This window comes from Cyanistes caeruleus, chromosome 5, assembly GCF_971803275.1.
Source record: "Cyanistes caeruleus chromosome 5, bCyaCae1.hap1.1, whole genome shotgun sequence".
Classification (NCBI taxonomy): domain Eukaryota; kingdom Metazoa; phylum Chordata; class Aves; order Passeriformes; family Paridae; genus Cyanistes; species Cyanistes caeruleus.
The window spans coordinates 56828739-56851365 of record NC_141705.1 but is presented as its reverse complement, the minus strand read 5'-3'; the positions used below and the strand labels follow the sequence as shown (position 1 = coordinate 56851365).

At 43.5% G+C, this 22627-nt stretch overlaps 1 protein-coding gene and 1 long non-coding RNA gene across 8 annotated transcripts in view; both read right to left on the bottom strand.

Annotated features, from left to right (window-relative positions):
- Positions 1–613: 613 nt before the first annotated feature.
- LOC111928825 (ALF transcription elongation factor 1) overlaps positions 614–22627 on the bottom strand; it is a 75614-nt gene continuing 53600 nt past the window's right edge. For 5 of the 7 annotated variants that reach the window (XM_023926263.2, XM_023926262.2, XM_086889302.1 and 2 more), the window contains 10 exons: positions 21647–21744; positions 19579–19819; positions 18699–18787; positions 17995–18058; positions 17036–17172; positions 16733–16804; positions 16026–16119; positions 15881–15924; positions 14866–15110; positions 9097–12256 (listed from right to left, as the gene is read on the bottom strand). In XM_023926263.2, the coding sequence (XP_023782031.2) occupies positions 12135–12256; positions 14866–15110; positions 15881–15924; positions 16026–16119; positions 16733–16804; positions 17036–17172; positions 17995–18058; positions 18699–18787; positions 19579–19819; positions 21647–21744 (1206 nt within the window). In that variant the 3' untranslated portion in view covers positions 9097–12134. Of the gene's footprint in view, positions 1219–2199; positions 2320–9096; positions 12257–14865; positions 15111–15880; positions 15925–16025; positions 16120–16732; positions 16805–17035; positions 17173–17994; positions 18059–18698; positions 18788–19578; positions 19820–21646; positions 21745–22627 lie in introns of those variants that run through there. The other 2 variants (XM_023926265.2, XM_086889301.1) reach the window with 1 other exon arrangement.
- LOC147653142 (uncharacterized) lies at positions 3033–5703 on the bottom strand. Its single transcript, XR_015286870.1, has 2 exons — positions 5668–5703; positions 3033–5368 (listed from the first exon to the last, which is right to left on the bottom strand). It is a non-coding gene; the product is annotated as an uncharacterized LOC147653142 (long non-coding RNA).

The window sequence follows — 22627 nt, the reverse complement described above, 5'->3', positions numbered from 1 at the left end:
CCCCTTTCAGGAGGAACTTTGGTGTGAGTATTGTCTTTATCCATGGCAGCATCTGAAAGATTTTTGTGAAATGTAGCATAAGCCCCTATCCTGTACCTTCAGTTATAAACTTCAATATATGCTTAACACAACTGGAATAAATAGTTTCCAGATGCAAATTAGTTGGAGGAGCATTTTGATACATGTGAGGAACCAGACAGATTGTAGTAACACAATCCCAGGTAAAAGGGAAAACCCTTATTCGTTCCAGCTAAAACAAGTTGTCCTGCTCAACATCAAATGTCTGCAAAACATCTGAAAAAAAAAGTATTTGTGACAGATTAATAATGAGAGCACTTTATCAGCTCAGCATTCCCACTTCTAATGTTTCCTTCTGAGACCAAATTGCAACATGTAGGATGATCACATTTAACTGCCTTAATGTCTTGTCTTCTTGTGCCCAAGGCAAAGAATTTTCAGCTTAGTAACAAAGTTTTAAAAATTCCAGTCTTCCATATAAGTTAGAAGGGTACAAACCAATATATATAATATCAATAATTTATTAAGGTAAATATAGTGGTAAATAAGCTCATGTTTAAAGGGAAATGTCAGTGTTTAGAAGAGGAAACAAAAATTCAAGAACATTAATGTCTTTATTAGAGAAAAATGTGCAGCTAAGAAGCAAAATGGTTTATTTAGCAAACATTCTTGTTACAAAAGTAGTAACTCTCATTTTAAAAAAATAAACCAGAAACCAGAATGGGAATAAACATCTTGTTCTGTGGCTTTATCAGTTGCTGACTGATGGTTGATTTCCTCCTCCCTGGACATATCACACATGATTTGTATTTCTCAGCCTGCAAGTCAGAGGCAGGTGAAAGTCTCTGCTGAACATGTTGTACTTAGATATTTGTCAGAAGCTCTCTTGCCTACCTCTACCAACAAACAGAAAGTGGCATTTCCAGGAAATGGGTCAGCATAGCTTTTGCAGCATTTTTATTCTTTGTGTAAAGAGGTTGAGAAGGATATTCTCACTAGCAATAACAAGTTTTCCTTCAAACATTTTGCATTGCTGTGAGTGGCTGTGATACAGGAATACACACATTCACATATCAACCTGGCAGCCAGTACTACTTACACCTTCCCATAAGCTGTGATGTTGATGGTTCATTTTCACCCTCAGGAGCATTCTGTGAAGGTGTCAGTGCCAATATAAATTTCCCTCAGCAGCAGGATTCTCTGCAAATAGAATCAAGCAGAATCTGTCATAAATCAGGGGAGGTTGAGTTTTTTTAGAAACAATTTGTAAGATCATGACTTTTCTACCCTTTTCCTAGTCAGACTATTTTGAGACCTATCAAATGAGCAGTGGAAAAACACAGTGAAGGCTTTCTTGGTAGCACTTCATAGTCTGTTAATACATGGGAATTTTGGTAGTAGTTATCACAATAAGAGGCTTTTTTAGTAACTTTTTTTTATAAGAGAGCTCAAGAAATAACCTCTCATGTTTCCATTCTCCTGCTGCTTTTGGTGGGCACTGTAGTGCAGGTGTAGGTGGACCTTACAGATCTGTGTCCATAGGGAATGGACAGAGTACACCGGCAGATTATTCATTGGTTTAGATGGAGATTCTCTCTCCCTCAAATTCAGAAGAGGTATTCTCTGTCTTCCATGCATAAAACTGCATTTCAGGTGGCTGCTAATGCTCATTCGGAAATCCTTTCTATCACCTTTACACAGACCCTGGTCTTAGCCTTGGACTGGATCTCTGATTTCTCTCTTGTCTGATCTTAATTCTTCAAATGCTTTTGCCATTGGACAGCCCACTTTCAATTGTGTATGAAGATGACTTTCCTTACCAAAAAGAAACTTGTGCTCACAAGAGGACCCCACATGTGAATCTCTTACCAAGCTCACCCTTAGCTCAACACGAGCTCTGCTCACTTCCCTGGGGCAGAAGGGACGGGTTCTCTTGCTCTTGGTGTAATCCCAACTCCACTGACATCTTGCTTATCTCCTTTCTAATGCCACTGACTCAGGTATAACACACTGGGGTCTGATCAGAAAATACAAGCTTGTCTTACTAAATTAGTCCTAAAATAGGTCTGAATTCATTTAAAACAGGTTAATTATCTATCAGGTGCCTTTAACCTTGTCCTTGTTTCAGTCTTGGCTTAAGTTCATCTGAGTAGATACTCATCCATCAGAAACAGGACTCACCATTCCTTGTCTGTCACTGTCTCTTGTGCTCTTCCATGTGGGATCCAAATGCCCTTTTCTCAACAGTGGACATTCTAGGCTTAGCTGCCTGTTTATCCTGCTGCTTTATGCTGATGTGCCCTTGGAAATAACAAAATATAGTAAGGATTGTTAAATGACTCTTAAGGGGAATTCTCCTCCATTTCTATACACTAAGAGACTCACTTCAGATCCTAAGAGCAGGGAAATTTCACTCCAGTGGAATTAATTCAAATGGAGAGCTAAGCTGAAAACGTTTTTAATTTGTTTTACTCTGTTGTGTCTTAGTGTTCCATTTGGATAATCAGGTACAGCTTCCTGAAGGAAATCATGTGCAGCCATTAATGGCAGTCTGGGTGTCTGCTGATTTCCAGAACAGGTGTAAAAGACTAAGAATAACCCAAAGTTTTCAGTAAAGAGAGAACTTTGTTTTTAGATGAAACCAAGCTTTCTGGCTTGTACATGCATAAGTGATTTCCATACTGAAAAAGCTCTCGACTCCCTGTCCCTGTTGTATGAAACAATCTGTAGTTTGCTTTAATTACTGTGTAATTGATTGCTAAAGAGAATACCTTCTTTATGGTCACTGCCTGTGCTACAAGTCAGAAGGAAGTCTTTACACTACACTAGTCCTGCAAAAATCTTTTTGATCCTTTTCAAGTCTAGCTGTAAACAATGAAAGAATCAAATATTCTCAGACTTCAAATGGTCCAGGACAACCTTCCATTCCCTCATTATCTGGAGACAAGGCTTTCATTTTGTAGCCAAATAAGCATCAAAGGATCACGAACTTGGAAACAGCAAGTTATGGAGGATTATGTGGAACAACTGCAATGAAACCTTTTATTATTATTATTATTATGAGAGTCAGTGCAAGACTCCTTTGGCAGCTCCCAGTTCAGCATTTGTAATAGACAGAGACACTGGTAAGTGAAACATTATGGGATTCATTAAGTGTAATTTTATAGGTTGTAACTAAAACCATTGACACTCAATAGAAATTTTTAATACAATGCCTTTTGTTGTACGTTATATTGAAAATTATATGTATATCCAAGAGAGTTTAGTCATGGTTATGTTTCTGTTAACAATGATTAAGGGCAAAATAACATTTCTTTTACCACATGGTTCAACAAATTAACTGCACAGAGAGACTGAATTCTAATCCAAGAACTATTTCCACGTAAGCAAGGAACAATTGCTAAATACTGCTGAGCCAGCCAACAGAGAACAAGTGTGTGCCAGAAAAGCAACAAATGAAACCCTGCCCTGTACACTGCTGTATGAACCATTGGGAACATCACAACTCCGGGTGTTCCTAATGGGGTGCCAGAAATCCTTCTTCTTGCCTGGTGGTCAGGGAAGATGCAGAGAGCTGCCTCGTCAGTTTGTACAACTGAAAGAAAATGCAATTTTTCTCCTTTAGATAAACTAGAGTACAAATGTTTTTCAGAGGCAAGAAGAGGAGGAAGAAAACCAGCATGGGAGTAGACAGATTCTTGATTTATGTAACTCCCCTTAGAAAAACAGGAACCCCTTAGGTTCAGTCAGGGCCTTGAAGTAATTTCTTATGCAAACCAACCTGAGCTCAAAACCAATAGAAAACATTTATTTTTAAAAGCCCTCTAGATTTTCAGGAAGATCATGACATTTGCAGGGAGAGGTGAGCTGATGTGAGAAGAAAACAGCTTGGTATCACTGCCTTGGGGCCTGTCTCTCCCAGTGCAACATGGCCGAGCACCTGGAAAAAGCATCCTGGCATCTGCAGGGAGAACATGTCATTACTCTAGAAATTTGTGACATTTTGGCAAAGTACAATGCAGAACTGAGGAACCTCTATACTGTAGCCTGAGACCATTAGTGAGGATGATTTGGATTAAAACCTTAAGATTTGGATTAAACCCCGTTAAACCATGCAGAATCTAATCAGAAGGGCAGCTGAGCCTTTGCCCTACCATACTGCTTCTTATCTGTAAAAACTGGCATTTGTTAGACCTGGACTGAAATGGTCTGGCTGCTTAAAGAATGACAGATAACAATTTCTGTAGTAACTAAGCTCTTAGAGCTAATAATGATCACAACATCAAGTCCTGTTGAAATGCTCAAGACTGCATCTCAAAACCAGAAAGAGCAAAGATTAGCGCTGCACTGCAGAACATTTGCAGAAATGCCATAAATAAACCCCTGATGGCACCTGGAGGATGAAACAAAGTTCCTGGGAGAGACAGTGAATCCCCTCCTGACCATGAGCTGCTGCTGAGAATCCACCTGCACTGTACCCTGGTGAGCCAAGCTCTGTTTCACACAGTTGGGCACAGATTAATCAAGAGATTCCCTAAAGCTGAGGAAGTGGACACCTGGCAGTACAAGAATCTGTCCACACCTGCTCCTAACCCCAGGTGAGACAACAATGCCTCCTAATCCATGGGGCTGGGGGTGGTATTTACTCAAATGCCAACCCCTAGGGTGCAGACCTCAGGAAAACAGACATGGGAAACTCTAGCAGCTTCTCTTCCAAAGACTCTGCCCTGTTTTTTTACAGTTCTGTATTTAGCAGAACTGATTTCTGTATCCCTTCAATGGATTTACTTATTCCTCTTCTTTCTGCCTTTCTTCACCAATCCCCAGGCAAACAACTGTTCTAAAGGAACATGGAAGCTGCTTGGAAAAGTTAAACCTTATGTACCCTCTCAAGAGCTTCCCTTCCTTTCAATGTTGTTACCACTAATACAACATCAAATTATTATGGGCAGAACTTGATGTCTTTGCATACATTAAGTTATCTGAAGAGACATCTCAATGTACAGTCACAGAAGACACTGGATTATTAAAACTGAAAATAATAGTATTAAATCAATAGCTTTGGCTTCACTTCTGCAATTTGGGTTCTTCCATGCAGGCTTTACCATCATCCCCTGGAGTCACTGGCCACGACAGCTCAGCCATAGGACCAGCTGAGTCTGGAGTCAGGAGTCACCTCACTCAGGGTAAGCTTCCTGTCCCATATCTCTCACCTCAAACCCCTGTGCTGACAAGACTGTCCTCGGCTCAGACTCTCCCAGCAGCTCCAGCCTTACCTGCAATTTCCCTAGGGAGATGATTTCTTACTCTCAGCTTGCAGAGGCAGTAGTAAGAAGCTGTTCCTGTTGATCTATGGGGATGGAAGGGAGAGGAGACATCAGTGCCTGCCCTTTCCCTCCCTTTCAGACAAGCAGGTAATTACCTTGCACAGACAGGCTTTCTGACAAGGAATATCACCAAACCCCCATTCCCTGCCCAGCAGCTGAGAAGGAGCCATTCAGGGAGCCCTCAGGTACCAGGGCCAGACTGTGCAGCTGCTCTGTCCAAAGGCTGCAGGCTCATACATTCAATGAAAAAAAGGTGGCAAGAAATTAAATCCTGTGACTTGAGCATTTTAAGCAGTGATGGAAATTCAGGGAGACTCTTTACCAGTCCAGACAGGAGAGCTCCTGGAGTGCCACGCCTCTGCAACAAGAATTTCACATGTAAATTATTAGTTAATGGGATGAGAAAAACAAATTGACACTGGAGTGCTGTAGCCAGCAAAACACCACAGCCCATCTCTACAAATCACAGATTCTTTATATTTCCTTCAAAGTACAGCTGATTACAGAAAAATTCATGTAAGAAAAAGCTGCCCATCGGATGGTGAATGAATGTGGTAATAAATCATCTCAAAGAGACACAATTAATCTAAAAAAAAAGTAAAACAAAATCAGCACATCATTGATAAGTACAAACCATCAATTCCAAGAACTCCTAATCTGGTGAACAAATCAAGGAGATGATTTGTTCACCTCAATGATGAAAAATAATTACCAGATGATTTTTTTTCATGAGAGCAGATTGCTGCAGCTCTGTTGCTCTGACTACCTGTCATCTGCACAATCTTCTTTCATATTTGAATGCTACACTGCAACTCTATGTCCTAAAATTTTCTGTGAAAAGAGGGAATCACTTACTAAATTCCTATTTAGGAGAGTTTTCAATCACAACCGTAACAGCACATTTTACTGCCTGTCCTCAGCCAAGACACAAGAGCTATACTACCCAGCCTCCTTCTACCTAACCCAGTTTCACAAGCCTGAACTTCAACAGTCATTGGACATAAAATCAGAGGTTTAATTTCTCTTCACTTTTTTTTTTTAGTTTTATTATAGAATTTTCTACATCCTCAGCTTTAAACATACATTTGTGTTTTAAAGGATTTAAGCTCTTGTATCCCATTTTCCCATACTGCTGCATTTATTAGGAGAATTAATTTGCCCTTGGAGCACCTCAGAAACTGTATTTAAAAAAAAAAAAATCTACATTTATTTCTTTACCAATGTTCTTGCAAAAAAGTTTGCCATTTTCCAGTTGCCACCAGTCATTGCACAGTTGTGGTGCATGTTCTGTCCCACTCACACAGTGCCAAGGAACCACTGGAGAGGAACAGGGATGCACCAGGACCATGCCTGAACTGTGCTGTGTCAGCTACCAAACTGCAGTGTGGGATTTTTCTGTTTTCCAGAGCAAATCTTGCCCTTACACAAAACAACAGCAGGGGGAAGTAATGCCTCTGTCTGGAGTGATTCTTCTCTTCCACTGGCTACAGAAATACAATGAACTGTTTGCCTCTTGTTTAATTATCATCACAGAAAATCCACTGGCTGTCAAGGGGCATGTTTTGTGTGCTAAAATAAATGTTGTGCCCCTGATCTGCAGATTTCTCTTGCCTTAGCCAGACTGATTAGTCTAATCTACTACCAGCACTCAGTTTACTATTCCAATTAGCACTGAATATAATCTAAGTCAAAGGCTCACTTCTCCCACCTGTGTGGGACAAAAATCTTAGAAAAGATTTTGAGCATTGACTGCAAGATTCACACCCCTAATGCCCTCCAGGTTCTGATCTGCCTGCACAGTATTTCATGGCCTGGGCTGGAGCCCAGCTACCTTTTGCCCACAGACTCCCTGGTCCAAAAGATTACAGTGACTCCCAAGGCACTGCATTATATAAGTGATCACTCCTTCACAGTTGTTAAACTGACAGGATTTTCTGATTCTTTCAAATGAGAATTTAAACAAAGACTTGACTTTACCACAGCTATAGGTTCCAAGTGAAAAGATACAGCAGGCAACTGGGAAAAACCCCACATGGAACAAGTGAAAAACAGATGCATTTTATTACTTCGAGACTGAAAAAAAAAATATATATCTAAATTATTTTTCCCATTGACACGTATTTCTTCATATGCAACTGGCCAGCAGTAAAGTCAAGATTTCACTAAACAATCTACAAGTTTTGTAAATGTCTCTGACAGTATAAAACACAGCCTTAATGCTGCAACATGAAGGGCTAGACCCAAAAAACCCCATAGCCTCAGGCAATACTGAGCAGGAGAGGAAGAAAACACAGCAGTAAATCTGGGATCCCCACACCTTGACAAAATAATGACAAAGCAGCAGTGAGTGCACACTGCTCTTGTAAAGTGCACAACTTTCAGGAACAGAAGGTTATGGAAACACATTCAGAAAGGCTGATGATAGCCCAGGAACAGTGCTGTTTTTTTGTGACAGGGGTTGCTGAAACTGCAATTAATGTAAGGAAAGCACAGGTTGCCAAAGGGTTATTTTAGTGTTTGGACTGAAAAAGTGCAATCGACTTTAACTCAGCTGTTCTGCCAAAAATGACATTTGTCTTTGAAAAGGATAAGCCGAGCTGAAGACAGAATGCAAGCTCATCTATAATCAATAACAAATCTCAAAATAAATTAAACAGGGTTGCAAAATTAGGTTTGGGCAATAAAGACTCAATAATTAAAGAAACTACAACAAACTATTATTGAAAAAATATTTTTGGCTGCGTTAGCCCAGAGGGGCCACTGCCCTGGGCAGAAAGCCAAGCAGGGCAGCCAACACTTGCTATAGCCCCACATCCTGCCTGGCTTTTGGATGCCCTCCCTGCTGGCATGTTCAACCCCATTTCCATCCCACCCCCAAAATGAACCCTCCCTGCTTTGCCCCAGCCCTGCACTGACCACGATGCAAGAGAGCATTTCTATGCACAGCACCTGTACCAGCAGCATTTCCAGTGGGTATTAAACTCGGCGTCAGTATCCTCTACAATTTACACAGTGCATGAGAAAACCACATCCACTATTAGCAAACATCCTGGGGGCAATGCTTGCTGCAGAACAGACCTGAATCTCACACACAAATTATATCCCAACGGTGCACAGAGATGCCAAAACCACTCTTCCAAGAACAGCTACGCTGCCTGACAGAAAACAAAAAGTGGGAAAAGCTTCTAACAAGAAGTGCAAGGCTGTGGCACAGATCCCCTTGCACAACCATTGCTGCCACAGAGCACAAAATCCTGTGGGATTCCCTGAGGGAAATCCTCCTCACAGCCCTTCAGAAAGCAATCCACAAACAGAGCCCTGCAATGCCTTTGTGGCAAAGACACAGCAGGAGCCTTCAGCCACCGCTTCTCTGCCTTGTCTCCTGGTTTCTAATTTACCTTGGATTGTCTGAAACCAACCTGTGGGATGTTTCTGTCAGGGAGTGCTCAGAGCCAGGCTCTGAACTAGCTTCAGCAGCTGGCCCAGCACATGGGATTTGGGAGGGTGGGAGGAACGTGTCCCAAGTGATGACGCTCCTGCCACTCAGAGCATCTACATTTGCACCACTTTTGGTCATTAAGGAAAGGGCAAGGGGCAGCAAGCAGGGCAGCAGAGGGAACAAGAGACTTCTTGTACAGAAATTCATACCTAAACCTCATTCAGAAGGAAAACACTAAAGCCATTCAGAGAAAAGCTACACTAGAATTTCTCTGCAAGAAGCTGAGAACACAAGGACTCTTGAAACACCTCATAACAAACATTCATTTATTGTTTATTTCCCCCATATGAATCAACCATCTCAGAAATTCCATCACACGCAGGGCAGAAAAAGGTTATATACAAGAGGGACATACATCCCCAAAATAAGATGTACAGATTTATCGTGGAAACCAAGAGGGAGGGGAGAGGACAAAACCAAAAAACAAGGGCATTGCAGTCAGACTTTGACTTTCAGTTACAGAATAGATCTCTATCTCCATGTAAGTGGGGTTTTCAACTATTAAATAAATGGCATCTTAAAAATAGAACATTTAACAATTTCAACACATGTATTATTATTTCTTTTAAATAAATATTGCATGGAAATGATGCTGCTTTGCCACCATAGCTGCCTCCTTTCTTTCTGGGATTAAACAATCACCCCTGATGTTCCTTGGGTTAATGGTTTGCTTCTTAATGGCAAATGCTATTTCCTCCACTGCTACACTTTGATTTCTGTTTTTATTTATTTTTTGTTTGCTTTTTTTAAAGGCCTGAATAGGCCCAGGTGAAAATGATGAACTTCCTTTCTAACACTCTGCAAGCCTCTGACCTGGCTCAGGGTTGAAATATCATGGCTTTTCTTAAAATTTCCTATTATTTGAACAGTCTTTCTCTGTGTCCTGAAACAAAACCTACCTTCCTGCTGTGGAGCTTGGGAGTGATGCTTCCACAGATTGCTTTCCAACTGAGAGCCCCCAGAGAGCCCCCACACACCTGTGACACAAACTGCCTGTGGTGCTCTTTCCCGCAAAGCCCAGGGGAGTCTGGTCATGGGAATGGGAGCAGCCCTCACACAACCACTTCTGCACAGCAGCACCTCTCCTGGCAGCAGGGAGGGACATGGATGCACGCAGAAGGAAACTACCAGGACACCCCTGTCCCTGCTGCCCTTTATGCTTCCCCTAACACTCTGCTACAGTTCCTGCAGGCTCCCACGGTGGTTTCCGGGTTCAATAAAGCTTTTGTCTTTCCTCCTCCTCCTCCTCCTTAGCTGGTGATCCTAGAAATAGCTTTGTCTGAAGACAAAGTCCAAAGGTGGCATCGATCCACCGGTCTGGGATCAAGTTCCAAAGTGCACTCCAGCCTCCAGGCTGGCTGCCCATCCCCACACTTCCTGAGAACAAAACATTTAATGCTGAGCCCTTCTCTGTCCCTGCTTACTCTGAGCAGTCGCTGCTCCAGCGGAGAGGAGTGCAAGCAAAGCTTGATAGGTAAAATGGGGAGGGGAAACATGGATCTTCCTTCCACTTGATAGGACAGCCGATCCCTGAAATGCTCTGAGGCTTTTAACACAGCCAACATAAAAGGCCAATCCCTTCAAGGAGCAGAAAGGCCCAGCCATGATCCCGGTGGTCCTGCACTGCCAGGGAAGGTGACAGGAGAGCTCTGCTGTGCTCGGGACCAGCACGCTCCCGTCACCTCCTCCCAGAACCCAGAAGAAGAGCCCAGGTTTCCCCGTGGCAGGGGCCATTTCTGCAGAAACTACTTTTGGAAGTGCAAAACTTTCGCTGATATTTATTTACGGTCCATTTTCAAAGCCTCAAACCCACAAGCAGGTATTTAACAAGGGCGGTACTTCTGCACATCTGCAGACCTGTTCCTCCCCAATCGTGAAATTATGTGGAAAGGAAAATTCCTTCTCGTAAACACAATTATTTTGGGATACCATCCTTCTCTTCACCAATCCCACAGGTCTGTCAGAGAGAGGGTGAGGGATGTGAGAGGGGACCAGTGGGCTAAGGCACACTATTATGTATGAGAACGGCAGGATGCTGCTGTCACACCACAAGGGATCTTTGAGTAGAGAAGGGTGTCATCTCACTGAATACACAAATGCCATAGCTGCTGCCTTCACTGATACTGTGACAAGGAAAATAATGTTTGGAAACAGCTCATTATTCCCTTTCTTGTTCCCTTGATAGGTTTCTAAGTCACTGGGCCCATCCTATAGCATGGCTGACAGAACATGCGAGTTGTCTCCCACATGAAGACGACCCTACTTTGGTACAAATCCTGCTCTTAGATATTCACCAAGACCCTCAGTGGTTGCAGGCAAATATCTAAATGCAAAACGTATCTTATGTTCCGCATTCAGCCACTTAACCCCTCCTTAACCAGAAGCAATTCCTTCCCATGGAAGCTCTTAGAACCATCTCCAAGCAATCACAGTGAACCAGTGCAGCTTTCCAACCCCACCCACCGAAATGACAAAAATCAGCCCAACAAAGAATCCTCATGGTGACATCTCTCAGCAGAGAGGCAGACACACCACGTCGTTTTGCCACCCCAACTGTGTTGGGCTTGCTAAAGCTGAGCCAGCCCCTCAGTAACACAGCTGGAGTGCCCAGGGCATGGATGTGCATGAGAGCACAGTGTGGAGGACCAAAGCAGTGATGACTTGAAAAGAAAACTTGCAGCACTGAAGGCAGTGGCTTCCTCAGTTATGTCAGCTGGCTGACAAAAGCAGGAGGGTGAGGTTGGAAAGCAGGCAGAGCAGATACTTTTGCTTTTTTTCCTGCAACATAATGCTGTTTGGTGCTTGATGAGGTTGCTACTTGCTCTCCAAGGAACAAAGACACCAAAGATTGCATCTGTGCTTGCAGAAACAACTCTGGCATGTTGACTGGGCACACAGCTGCTGCAGACTGCGGGATGTTGCGTAACCACCTCTGGAGGCAGATTTCCTTCTTGTCAGCATCATGTGCAATTATTGTCCAGCTGGTTATTTGTGACAGAAATGTTTATAGACCATCAATACATCGGGCCATTCAGACAATTCATTGCACTTCATTGTTTTAAAGGAAGGTGCCATCCTCCATCTCTTCTTTTTCAAGGTAGCAAAGTGCTACCCTAGAAAAACACAGTTCAAGGGTTTTCCAGTGTAACCAGATAACTTCCAACTTTATTTAAAATATTTTCCCTTGCAGGTGCTTTGTATTGAACAATTAAAAAAAAAAAAATTAAACTGTTTCTGAGGCTTCAAAAGTGCAAAAAAACTTCAAGGTATTCAACCACCTGGAGAACCAGTTAAGGCATATTTGCTTCCAGTCTCAGCCACTGTAATCCCTGTCTGATGTAGTGTACCAGGTCTGTCAGGCTACTGGTCAGTGCCAGAGCACTCGTCGCTCTGCTGAGTTCAGAAAAAAACTCTAGGAAAAAAGGGAGAGAGAGAGAAAACATTTGGTTGATTTCATACACCAGGCACACCTGACAGGCGAGGAGTGACAGCAGCAGCACACAGTCAGCTGGCCAGTCCTGTTAAACCGTGCTAATGCAGACAGCTCAGCAGTGTCACAGGGCTGGGAAGGGTGACAAGCACAGCAGGCAATACAGGCAACAGGAAAACACATTAACACACACTGAGCCACCTCCTCATGTCCTGACTTAAAAGAACACAGCAACTCTGTGGGGTAGGGGGGCAAAAGTTTGGGTGTTCGCACCATAGTCCCTGCTTCAAGCTTCTCCCAAGTTCTAAACAGGAAAAATTTGAGTGTCTTCCTGAGCAGCACCCAGAAGCACACACAGCTATGGTCCCTTTCCTTTATCCATCCTTAAACCTTGGAGACACCAGAATTTTTCTACTTGTGCAGCTTGCCAGAGTATACAGCTCTAGTTTGGATTGCTTATAGCTGAGCATGTCAGGCAGATGTCACATTCCTCCCATCCCACCACCAACTCCAGGCATCCTGCTCCTCCTCCCACACAGGAGGAGGCTCTTGCAGCACACCTGACCCTTCTGTGAGGGGCTGGCAGGCTGCAAGCCCTGCTCTGTGCTGGCAATCATCTGTGCAGGTAACCATGAGCTGTGAGAAATTCTCACACCTATTCCTTTGCAGTCACCCTTCCAAGACATTCCTACCTCCCACTGACACGAGCTCAGTCCCTCACTCTTCAGCTCAACCATGTTGCTAAATACCTTTTCAGAAACTGGTCATTCTCTAGAGACAGCTCTCCTTTTTGACACCCAGAGACTGAAGCTAGAGGTGGAAAAACTCTGCTTGGCTGCGCAAGGAGCTCTTCAGAGTGCACAACACTTCCTTTCTAATACTTGCCGCTGCAGAAGCAGAGAGCATGTTCCCTCTGATTTTGCTTTTGTTTACAGAATCCATGCCCTCCATGGGGAATAGAAGGAATTCAAAGCCCCTGTCTGAGCAAACAGAAGATAACCTGATCTGTCAGCACAACATCATGTGAAAGGACGACTTCACATCCATGCCTGCAGCCTTAGCTTGTCCTTGCAGGAAGGGATCAGAGGCTGAAGACAACTTGTTACAGCCTTGTGATCCACAGTGCTGCTCTGAATTACAGTGAGGAGCTGTCAATGGACACTCCAGAAGGCACTTCAGCTCTGCACCAGTGACTTGGACAGCAGTTACAGCTCACTGCTTTCCAATAGGACTTCCCTGCTTATATGATCTTGATAACTAAAGGCTGCTGCTCTTTCTTCCTCTTCTTATGCCCTGTGAATCGCACAAAAGAATCAAAGATGTGGCCTTTTTTATTCATTTTGTATATTACACTGATTATCAGTACACTCCAGGTCTGAAATGCCTCCAACTGTCCTCAACAGTGACACCACCACCACCAAGCCTACATAAATATTTACCGGTCTCCTGCACAGATCCACTCCCTATAGAGTATTTAGTACCCCAGTCATCATCCCCCTACTTCACGACCAGCCACACAGAGCATGTTTTGAATTTAGTCTTGACTGATGCAAGACTGTGCTCAGGCTGCCCTCCCACACATTTTTCTCCATGACTCACTCCCCTCTGGCTTATTAGCAGCATCCACTGCTTCTACGTGACAGTCTTTTATCAGCCTTTTGAGGACAGAATCAAAAATGCCACACATGAACTGCTGCTGCAAGCACAGATTTGCTCAAAGAACAGCCAACAACCAGTTTTTTATTCATAGGTGACTTGGAAAGCCTTTTGATTTTCAGCAACTGCCTCATTAGTGTGTGGATTTCTACAGCATTCCAACAATCCAGCCAGGCACGTTGTGCTTATTTTCCTTCGCGAGCTTGCCAACAGGTCACGCCAATGCATCTCTTCACCCACACTGGCTCACAAAACTTGGTGTTGTATGGAAAACGACACTGCTGAGGCCACGGGAGATGGCAGGTCACAGGCTGGACTGCACCCACCCTGTGGCTTTTGTGTATTCACCACTCCTTGCACCAAAGGACAATACAACGTTTTTAACAACAAAAGAGTAAAATAAAAAAAAAGTTGCAGAAATTCTAGGAATTGCTGCTAGCAAACACTGGGCATGTGCCCAGCAAGGACTCAAATTCAAGTGCTGCTCAGCTTCTCTGTTAGGCAGAGAAGCCAGCTTCACCATTTTCAAGACAAAATGACCTGGAAATTTGACAAAAACTAAAACACAAGGCTACAGGCCAAAATGACATTTTTAAACAAAGTGAACCAACTCAGAAAAGCTCTGTGTCCCAAAAGGAAAGACAGAAAAAACCCAAACCCCTTACGCTCCTTGTGTTACCACGAAGCAAGTTGGCTGGTTTCCTGCACTTGACACCGTCATCCCTTAGCTCTTGGACATTTGAGGATGCCAAGAAAACCTTTTAATGGGAACACTCATCAATATATCACCATCAAGTATCTCTGCCAATATGCCCTGGCAGAGATATTCAACATATTTCATGCTTTGATCTTTAGGTATGGCACTTGTTGCACTGAGCATCAGGATTGAAGAAAATACACACATGAGACAGAAAAGACAAAGGGCAAAAACTTACCTTTATTCTTTCTGGCCAGTGCATCAGCCTTTTCCCAAATTTCATATGCATGGAGGATATAGGAGGTGATGTTGACATAGGAAGAGGTGACACTGGAGATATGACAGGAGACAGTGACAGTAGAGCCAGTGCTGTTGCCAATGTTGTTGTGGCCAACGCCGTTGCTATCATTTGATCCCTGCTGAGAACTCGCAGATCCAGCAGGAGAGGGTATTGGAGAAAGAGGAGAAGGCAAGCCTGTGCTTCTGCAGCAGAAAAGAAACACCATCATGAACATTCTACTTCAGACCTAAACATCTTTCCACAAGGCTGCCTCAATGCCAGGTGCTATCCGGCGTCACCCAGGCCTGCAGCATGGAGTGGACTGCTGAAAAGCGAGGTATGTTCAGCTACAGCACAAGCAATTGTACTTCGAGGGCAAGGCCAAGTTTTTGGAAGCAATTTCGAAGGACTCTACTCAACAAGAGAAAATGTGGGACCAGACATTGAAAAGGGTCATCCATCCAACTTCCAAAATCTACACCTACTTGCGAAAGTCTTTCACCGGATTGCCCAAGTGTTTTCCCTAATGCCTTCCAAATCAGGCACACTGAAGCTCCCCTCCTGTGGAGGCTGGAGCTTCTGGCAGCTCCGCAGAGCAGCCAGGTCAGCCTACACACACTTATTTATAGACCCAGGGCAGCTAAATGTGGTCAGCCGGCTGCCTTCCAGACACAGCCTGGCTCATCACACCCCCACCACTTCAACCAACCTAATTTTAGTCACTGGTATGGCAGGGTTTCCACCACTGCTCTCATGAGACCATTCACTCCTCAATGAACTATCCTGTGCAAGGTGGCCAAAAAATGTAACTGGAATCAGCACCACTGTCAGAGTCCAAATAACCTTCTCTCAGACATAGATTTTGAAAGACAACCTGATAGCTGTCTGCCACATGAAATGACCAAAAAACTCAGAAAAGCTCTTACTCATTGTCATTGAAACACAGACATACCAAGAAATTTTTAAATCTTACCTTGCAACACCTGGAGAAGGTGCTTGTATTACTCTGAAATTACTCTGCAGCAAGGAATAAAAGTCTAGTTAGTTTTGGATTGTTCAGCTGACATCAGTAACTACCACAGCCATTAGCTGACAGCTTAGTGATACCTGTGCCCTACCTTGAAGTGGTCATTCAGGAGTCTGGAATACCTCATTGCAGTGTCTTTTTTGTAACCAAACATTGCCATGTGCAGAATGGACTGGCAGCGCATGCTGTGGACAGAAACACACCCGAGTGTCAGTGCTAATGCTCAGCCCTCCTCAGCCCTGTGGGATGGAGGCAGGCACACCTCAGCTATACTGGAAGGTCAAGAGAGCTCAAAATTTCTCCTTCTGATCATGGTAAAAAAAGACTTTGTGAAAAACAAAAATCACAAGGGAAAGAAAGAAACAAGGAAGGGCCTTCTCTGCTCTTTCATACCAACAGGTGTCCAGGCCCTCAGAGGTGCCAAAGGGCTGAGTAAGCCCCATCCAGAAGTGCCACGTTCAGCTACAGCTTCAGTTACATAGCTCAAACATGGGCAGCCAAATCACATTCTTTCACCTCAGGTGAAAGCCCTTATGTGCACTCAAGTTACCAGCAGATAAAAATTTAAAGCCTATGCCTTCTGCATGTGGTCCCTTGTGATCACACAGCTTACTTTAGAGATGTTTCAATTCATTCTAGTCTTTATACTGGGGTTTTTTTCTGTTCCTTTATATTGTTTTTTCTTCCTTGCATAACTCTATCTCCCATTTAACTCATTCCTTCAGCTGTAGAAGCAATGGATCTTTCCCTTTATCAAGTTTCAAAGCAGCGCACAAAGGAACAGAAACAGTTACTCACTGTAACACAGCAAAGATTTTTCCGTGCGAAGAGACTGAGGAGTCTGCAAATGGTTTCAAAGTCATAATGAATCTAGGAAAACAAAACAAACAGGACCTTGTCAGCCACCAGAGCACTCTGAAGCCCCATATTTTATGAAAAAACAGTGCATGCCATCTTAAAACCAGCTGGAAAGTCAGGAAACCTGCCCTGAGTTCTTAGTCCTGGCACAAAGAACTTTGTAAGATCTTGAGCAGAAGACTGTGTGTCAAAATGCCCTCCCCACCCAAACACACTGCACACTGCCCTCTGAAAGCCACTTACTTGATGAGAACTATGGTGTCACTGAATATGCTGTAAGCTGATTTTGGTTCCAGCACATCTGATTCCAAGGCAACCCCATATTCAATGAATAAAAGAGCAGCTTCCAGGTACTGAAAGGCCTTTCCAGTCTTGTCAGTCTATTGGGAAGAAAATTCTCATTTTTTAACTAAGACCAAACACACTTCTCTCAAGCATACTTGAATTCTCTTTTCTTCCTAGTTAGGCAGGATTTGAAGAAAGAAAAAGATTTCTGTCTGGCCTCTGGGCAAAAATTAAAGGGTTCTCAGCAGAACCCTTAATGTGATCCCAGTCATCAGCTTTGTATGCTCCATTTGTCTCTCTTTGCTCAATGGCTTATTGAGTAATTTATTATCTTCACTTTTTTTAGACACTCTTGTCTGGTCTTGGAGGCTTGCCTTCTGCAAGGCTTAGGGGCATTTCCCACTGCAGTATTCCCTCACTTCATTTTCACAGGTAAACAGAAAGTAGCAAATGGACATTATCTGACCGAGATAATTATCTGCCATAATTAGCGAAGCAATATGTTCACTTGTGCACCCTGTTAAACTGCACAGAGCAGAGAAAATCAGATCTGCCAAGGCCACTTCCAAGTCTCAGTCACCAGCAACTCAATAACTGCCAGGATCCTGACTTTTCTGACTTGTTTAAACTTTCTTAAAACTAACTGTTCCATCTGTTCTCCAGGGATGCTTTTATAGCTCTGAGAAGCTAGCCCCCAACAATGCCAGTTCTGAATCCCATTCTCTAGATGTTTGTTTGTATCAAAGGGAAACATCTGAACCTCTGGCAAATAAAGGCAGCCTCCCAACACGACTGAACGCACTCCATGTATGGAGTATGCAGGTCATGGTAGCCAGTGAACCTCATCCCCACACACACAGCTACCAGGGCTGAGTGCAGGAGCTGGTCAACATGCTCAGCACAAGATCAAGACTTACCATTGCATCAGCTTTGTGCTTCAGCCTCTGGGCCTGTTCAATGTAGTATTCCTTTGAATGCTGCCTGAATTGGGGACAGAGGGGAAAAACAGGTGAAAAAGGGTAGGATAATTATTAGTTTTACCTTCTTATCTAGAGGATGCTATGGGTTGATTGATTTCTTTAAAAGTATATGTTGGAATAATATTGAAAGTTACACTTGGAAGTAAAAATACACCAGAAATTTGGCTTCTATGGAAGCAAGTTTTCTCACACCCATGGAGATTGTAGTTACAACATCTATCATTCCTCAAGTACAGACCCATAAATACATTTTAACTGAAACTTTTGATTTAATTGAAAATGAAATTGAAATTTTATTTAATTAAATAAATTTTAATTGAAAGTAAATTTGGCAGCAGCCACACACTTATCTGAGACCAAAACTTGCATTCAAGTTACCTGCTTACAAGAGAGGTGGTCCCTAATTTCCAGAGTAGCTTCCCTCAAACCAAAACTGTTGTGAAACTTTGCTTCCTTGTAAACCTTTACTTTGTGGTGGGTAGGCATGAGAAGGCAGTACAGGGCAGATCTCACACATCTCTCCCCCTCTCTTTCCTCCCAAAGAACTGCTCATGAAAAAGCAGAAGCCAGGGTGGCCTCATAACCAGCCCTGCCTTCTGTCTTCAGAAAGTAAAGATGAGAGGTGTCAAACAAAAACTTACATTTCAAACTTGAGCAGAGGTCTTCTTGGCTTAGAGGTAACATTTGGCAAAGAAGGCACTGGGAAAGGCTTTGTGACATCACCAGATCCCTGGAAAAGGACAGAGCTGAAGCTGGTTAGAGAGAAATGCCTAAACCAATTCCAAAGCTCAGCTTTCCTAAATTTCAAGTGAAAATGTTTATCTGTCCCAAGCACAGTCTATTCTCCAGGGTCTCTTCCCCAGCAACCCCTGCTTGCTTCTCACTGACTGCTTGTCACGTCTAACACCATTCAAACTTCTCCCAGGCTGAGAGGAATTCAGCAGCAGGTTTCCTTGCACAATGACAAAGAGATCAGTAAGGATGGAAGCAGCGCAGTTTTCATGTCCTCTAGCCAAGGCAGAATGGCAAAAATCTATTGACACTTATTTCCACCTTAACCACACAACAACTGCTGATTCCCCATTACTAACTACAGGGAAAAGGAAAAAGCAAGCAGTTAGAGCCAGCTAATACAGAGTCCACAGTCTGGCTTAACACACACAGAGCAACATCCCCCAAAAGCCTCCAATAAACAGCCATATAATTGAATTTTGTAACCCAGAAATGCAAAGAACCAGCTGCAAGGATCATGAACCTTTATAAACAAGTTATAAAAGCTTATACCTGGGTTGTAGTCAATGCCACAGGTTGCTTGTTTTCTTATTTTAAAGCAATCCCCTCTTTTTATAAGCACACTTATAAAATACACCAGTATTGTATTTGCAGTTGCCTGCAAACTGAAACGGTGATTGGCATAAACATGATTCTCATGCCTTTGGTGTTTACAGAGTATGTTTCTGAAGAGAATCACATAGCACCCATGTTGGAGGAAACATCCCACCCATTATCCTGGATACCTACTTTGATGCCCTTTGACAGTTCTGTGTGATTTCCCTCCACTTTCCTGTGCTTAGCAAACAAAGGATCCTTGTGGTTGCTCTTCTTCCTGGGAGGGCTATCCATGGCAGGCAGCTCATCAGTCTCATTTCTGTGTCTCTTTTGGGTCATTTTGGCTGACTTTGGTGCAGGATGTGCAGCAGACACAGCTGGCAGTGGTGGGAGTACATCTTTCTTCTGGGTTTCAGATGAAGCTTTTGATGCTCTGGAGATGGGAAGCAAATTCATCAATATGATGTATTTACAATGTAGGGATTTTTTACAAACTTAGTTACATCATATGCCAATTCTGTTAAAACTCCTCTGGAAGTATGAGATGACTTGTTAATACAAAGAATTCAACAAAAGTCAAATAAAACTTCTGGGGCCTCATTGTGCTTTGGACAGCAAACCTTCACCTACCATCAACATACAAGCAAGCTGCTTTTCAAGTAGGAACTAAGTCTCAAAACTTGTCCTTGGAGCAAACACATGTAACCAGAACATCAAGACATTGCAAAAAAAACATGCCTCCAATACAGCCCCTTTTCACTCAGTGAGGGAGCTGATTACAGTGACTAAAATCCCTGGGAAATATCACCCAACAAGGCAAATGAACTGCAGCACTGCCTGCCTCTTCTCTTTTCAGTAGATGGTATTTTCTGTGGTCAGAGATACTCACCCTGACACTTGATCCTATATGTGCTTTGACAGAATTAAACTGAGTTTCGCCTTTAAGACTTGTCAGACCAACAAGACAACACTCACGAAGCTGAGAGTGACTTAAAATGCTATGCTTTTAAATGGCAGAGAGTATCACATTTAATAACATTGGATTTCTGATCATCTGAAGTTAGGATAAGCAGGGAGCTCTGACAGCTCTAAGTGGCACCAAAATATTCTACTTTGTTTCACCACTGCTCATTTACATATTTTTACTCAGTTTCTCAAAGTTTCCAAGAAAACACAGAGCAGGGAATCCCAGCTCATGGACTGCAACATCAGAAGAGGAGGAAATGAATCTCCCAGGGGGGAGATTGAGGTGTGATGGTGCACACTCTGCCTCATTCTGTTGAGCATGGGACAATCCTCTTTCACCACACACTTCTCCCATGGTTTGGTCCCTACTCACATCACACACATGCTCCCAAGCTTCTCCACCTTGGCTCAGCTGATGCTCCACAGAACCACAGACCTGCCCGAGTGCAACCTCTCCCCAGAAAATGCATCCTATCCTTCCCACTCCAAAAGCCAGAACATGACTAAAAGAGGTGCTCATTTTCACTGAGAAAAAGGGAGGAATAAGCCCCAGAATTAAAGCTCTTGCATTACTACCACAGTTCAAATATCCCTTCATGCAATTAAGTGTCAGTCCCAAGTCCTCAGTGCTTCCAGACTGCATCAGTGTTTTCTCTTCAGAAAAGCAGTTTACTCCTATTGTCAGGACACAAACCTCAACACTACACACCAATCCAAGCCAACACCTCAAATTCAAGCCACAAGCAAGCAGGAATCAAATGCAGTAGCCCATGACTGAGGCATGAGTCTCCCGTCTCTGGAACGCTGCCCAGTTGGAAACAGGCTCTTGGAAGCACTCACTTGAGCAAAGGCCTAGCCAGAATGCTGGCAGTGCTCTGGTATGCAAATTACAGGGGAAGCTCCAGCAGAGCTACCAGAAGCACTGCAAATGCCACACCGGGAAAAAGGAGAAATTCCTGGTCACAAAGGCCACCTGAAATTCCAGACAGTCAGGACTCAAAAGGCACATTGGTTTTGTGCCCATTGGGTCACTTAGGAAAACCAGACAAAGACAACAGGATGACTTTGGAGAAGGGAAATGCTCCCTGCCCTTACCTACCCACACCTACACAGCTGCTTTCTGGACTGGTTGCTTCCAGTATGTAAATCTGCTGTAGATTAGGTTTTAAAAGGAACATTATGTTAGAAGCAAACTCATGTGTATAAGGACAGGAGATACAGTTCCTTGATCTAAGCTGTTTAGGAAAGAGTTGGATTTATACATCCTTCTGCCATTCCACCACTGGATACTCACTTCAATTTACTGGAGTCCTGGTTAGCTGAAGACTGCAATGATTTTGTTTCTTTTTCTGATTTCATTTTCTTCCTATCAGTCTCCTCCTTCTTTCCTCTCTAATAGAAAGGAAAAAAAAAGGAAAAATAAAATTACTTATGTTTTCAAAGTTCACATAACCAACACAGACCAACACAGCTAAGCTTGATTGATTCTGGCTAAAAAAAGAAAAAATACCTTATTGGAACCAACAAATTGTAAACCCACAGCACAGAAGATATGGTTTGCAAGCTCATTGACAAGTAACCTAAAATGACATTTTATCTAATTTTGCTTGGATAGATTAATTGATTTGTAGTGGCAGGGATGGAACTCCTAAATCTGTTGCTGCTAACAGTAATGAAAAGCAAGGCACTTGCATGTGAGTTACATCACACTCCAGATGTGCAAGGGGTTTAGTTTTAATCACCAAAATGCTGATATAGGTGAAGTTTTAAAGCACCAGTAATCCAGGGACCCCAGAGCTGATGCAGCACTGCAGGTGGGGTCTCACCAGAGCAGAGTAGAGGGACAGAATCCCCTCCCTCAGGCCCCTGACCACACACCTTTGGATGCAGCCCAGAACACGTTTGGCTTTCTGGGCTGCAAGCACACACTGCTGGGTCGTGTCCAGCCTCTCATCTAGTGGAACCTCCAGGTCCTTCTCCGCCAGCATGCCCTCAGTGAGCTCTTCTCCCAGTCTGTACTCACGTCTGGGACACAGCCAGCTTTGTGTCACTCACAAGGGTGTGCTGTGACACAGAGTCTGCCCCTGGCAGGGTGCTCAGGACAAAGCTCCAGCACTGAGATCACATCCTTACACTGCTTTTCAGGTTCCACACTGCCACAAAAGATGTCTGACCGTGGTACCTGACCCAGCTGGCTGCCATGGGGCCCCAAGGGTCGTGGTGCACTGACAGAACTGACAGTGAGGCTCTGAGGGGGGCATCCCTGCAGTCAGGC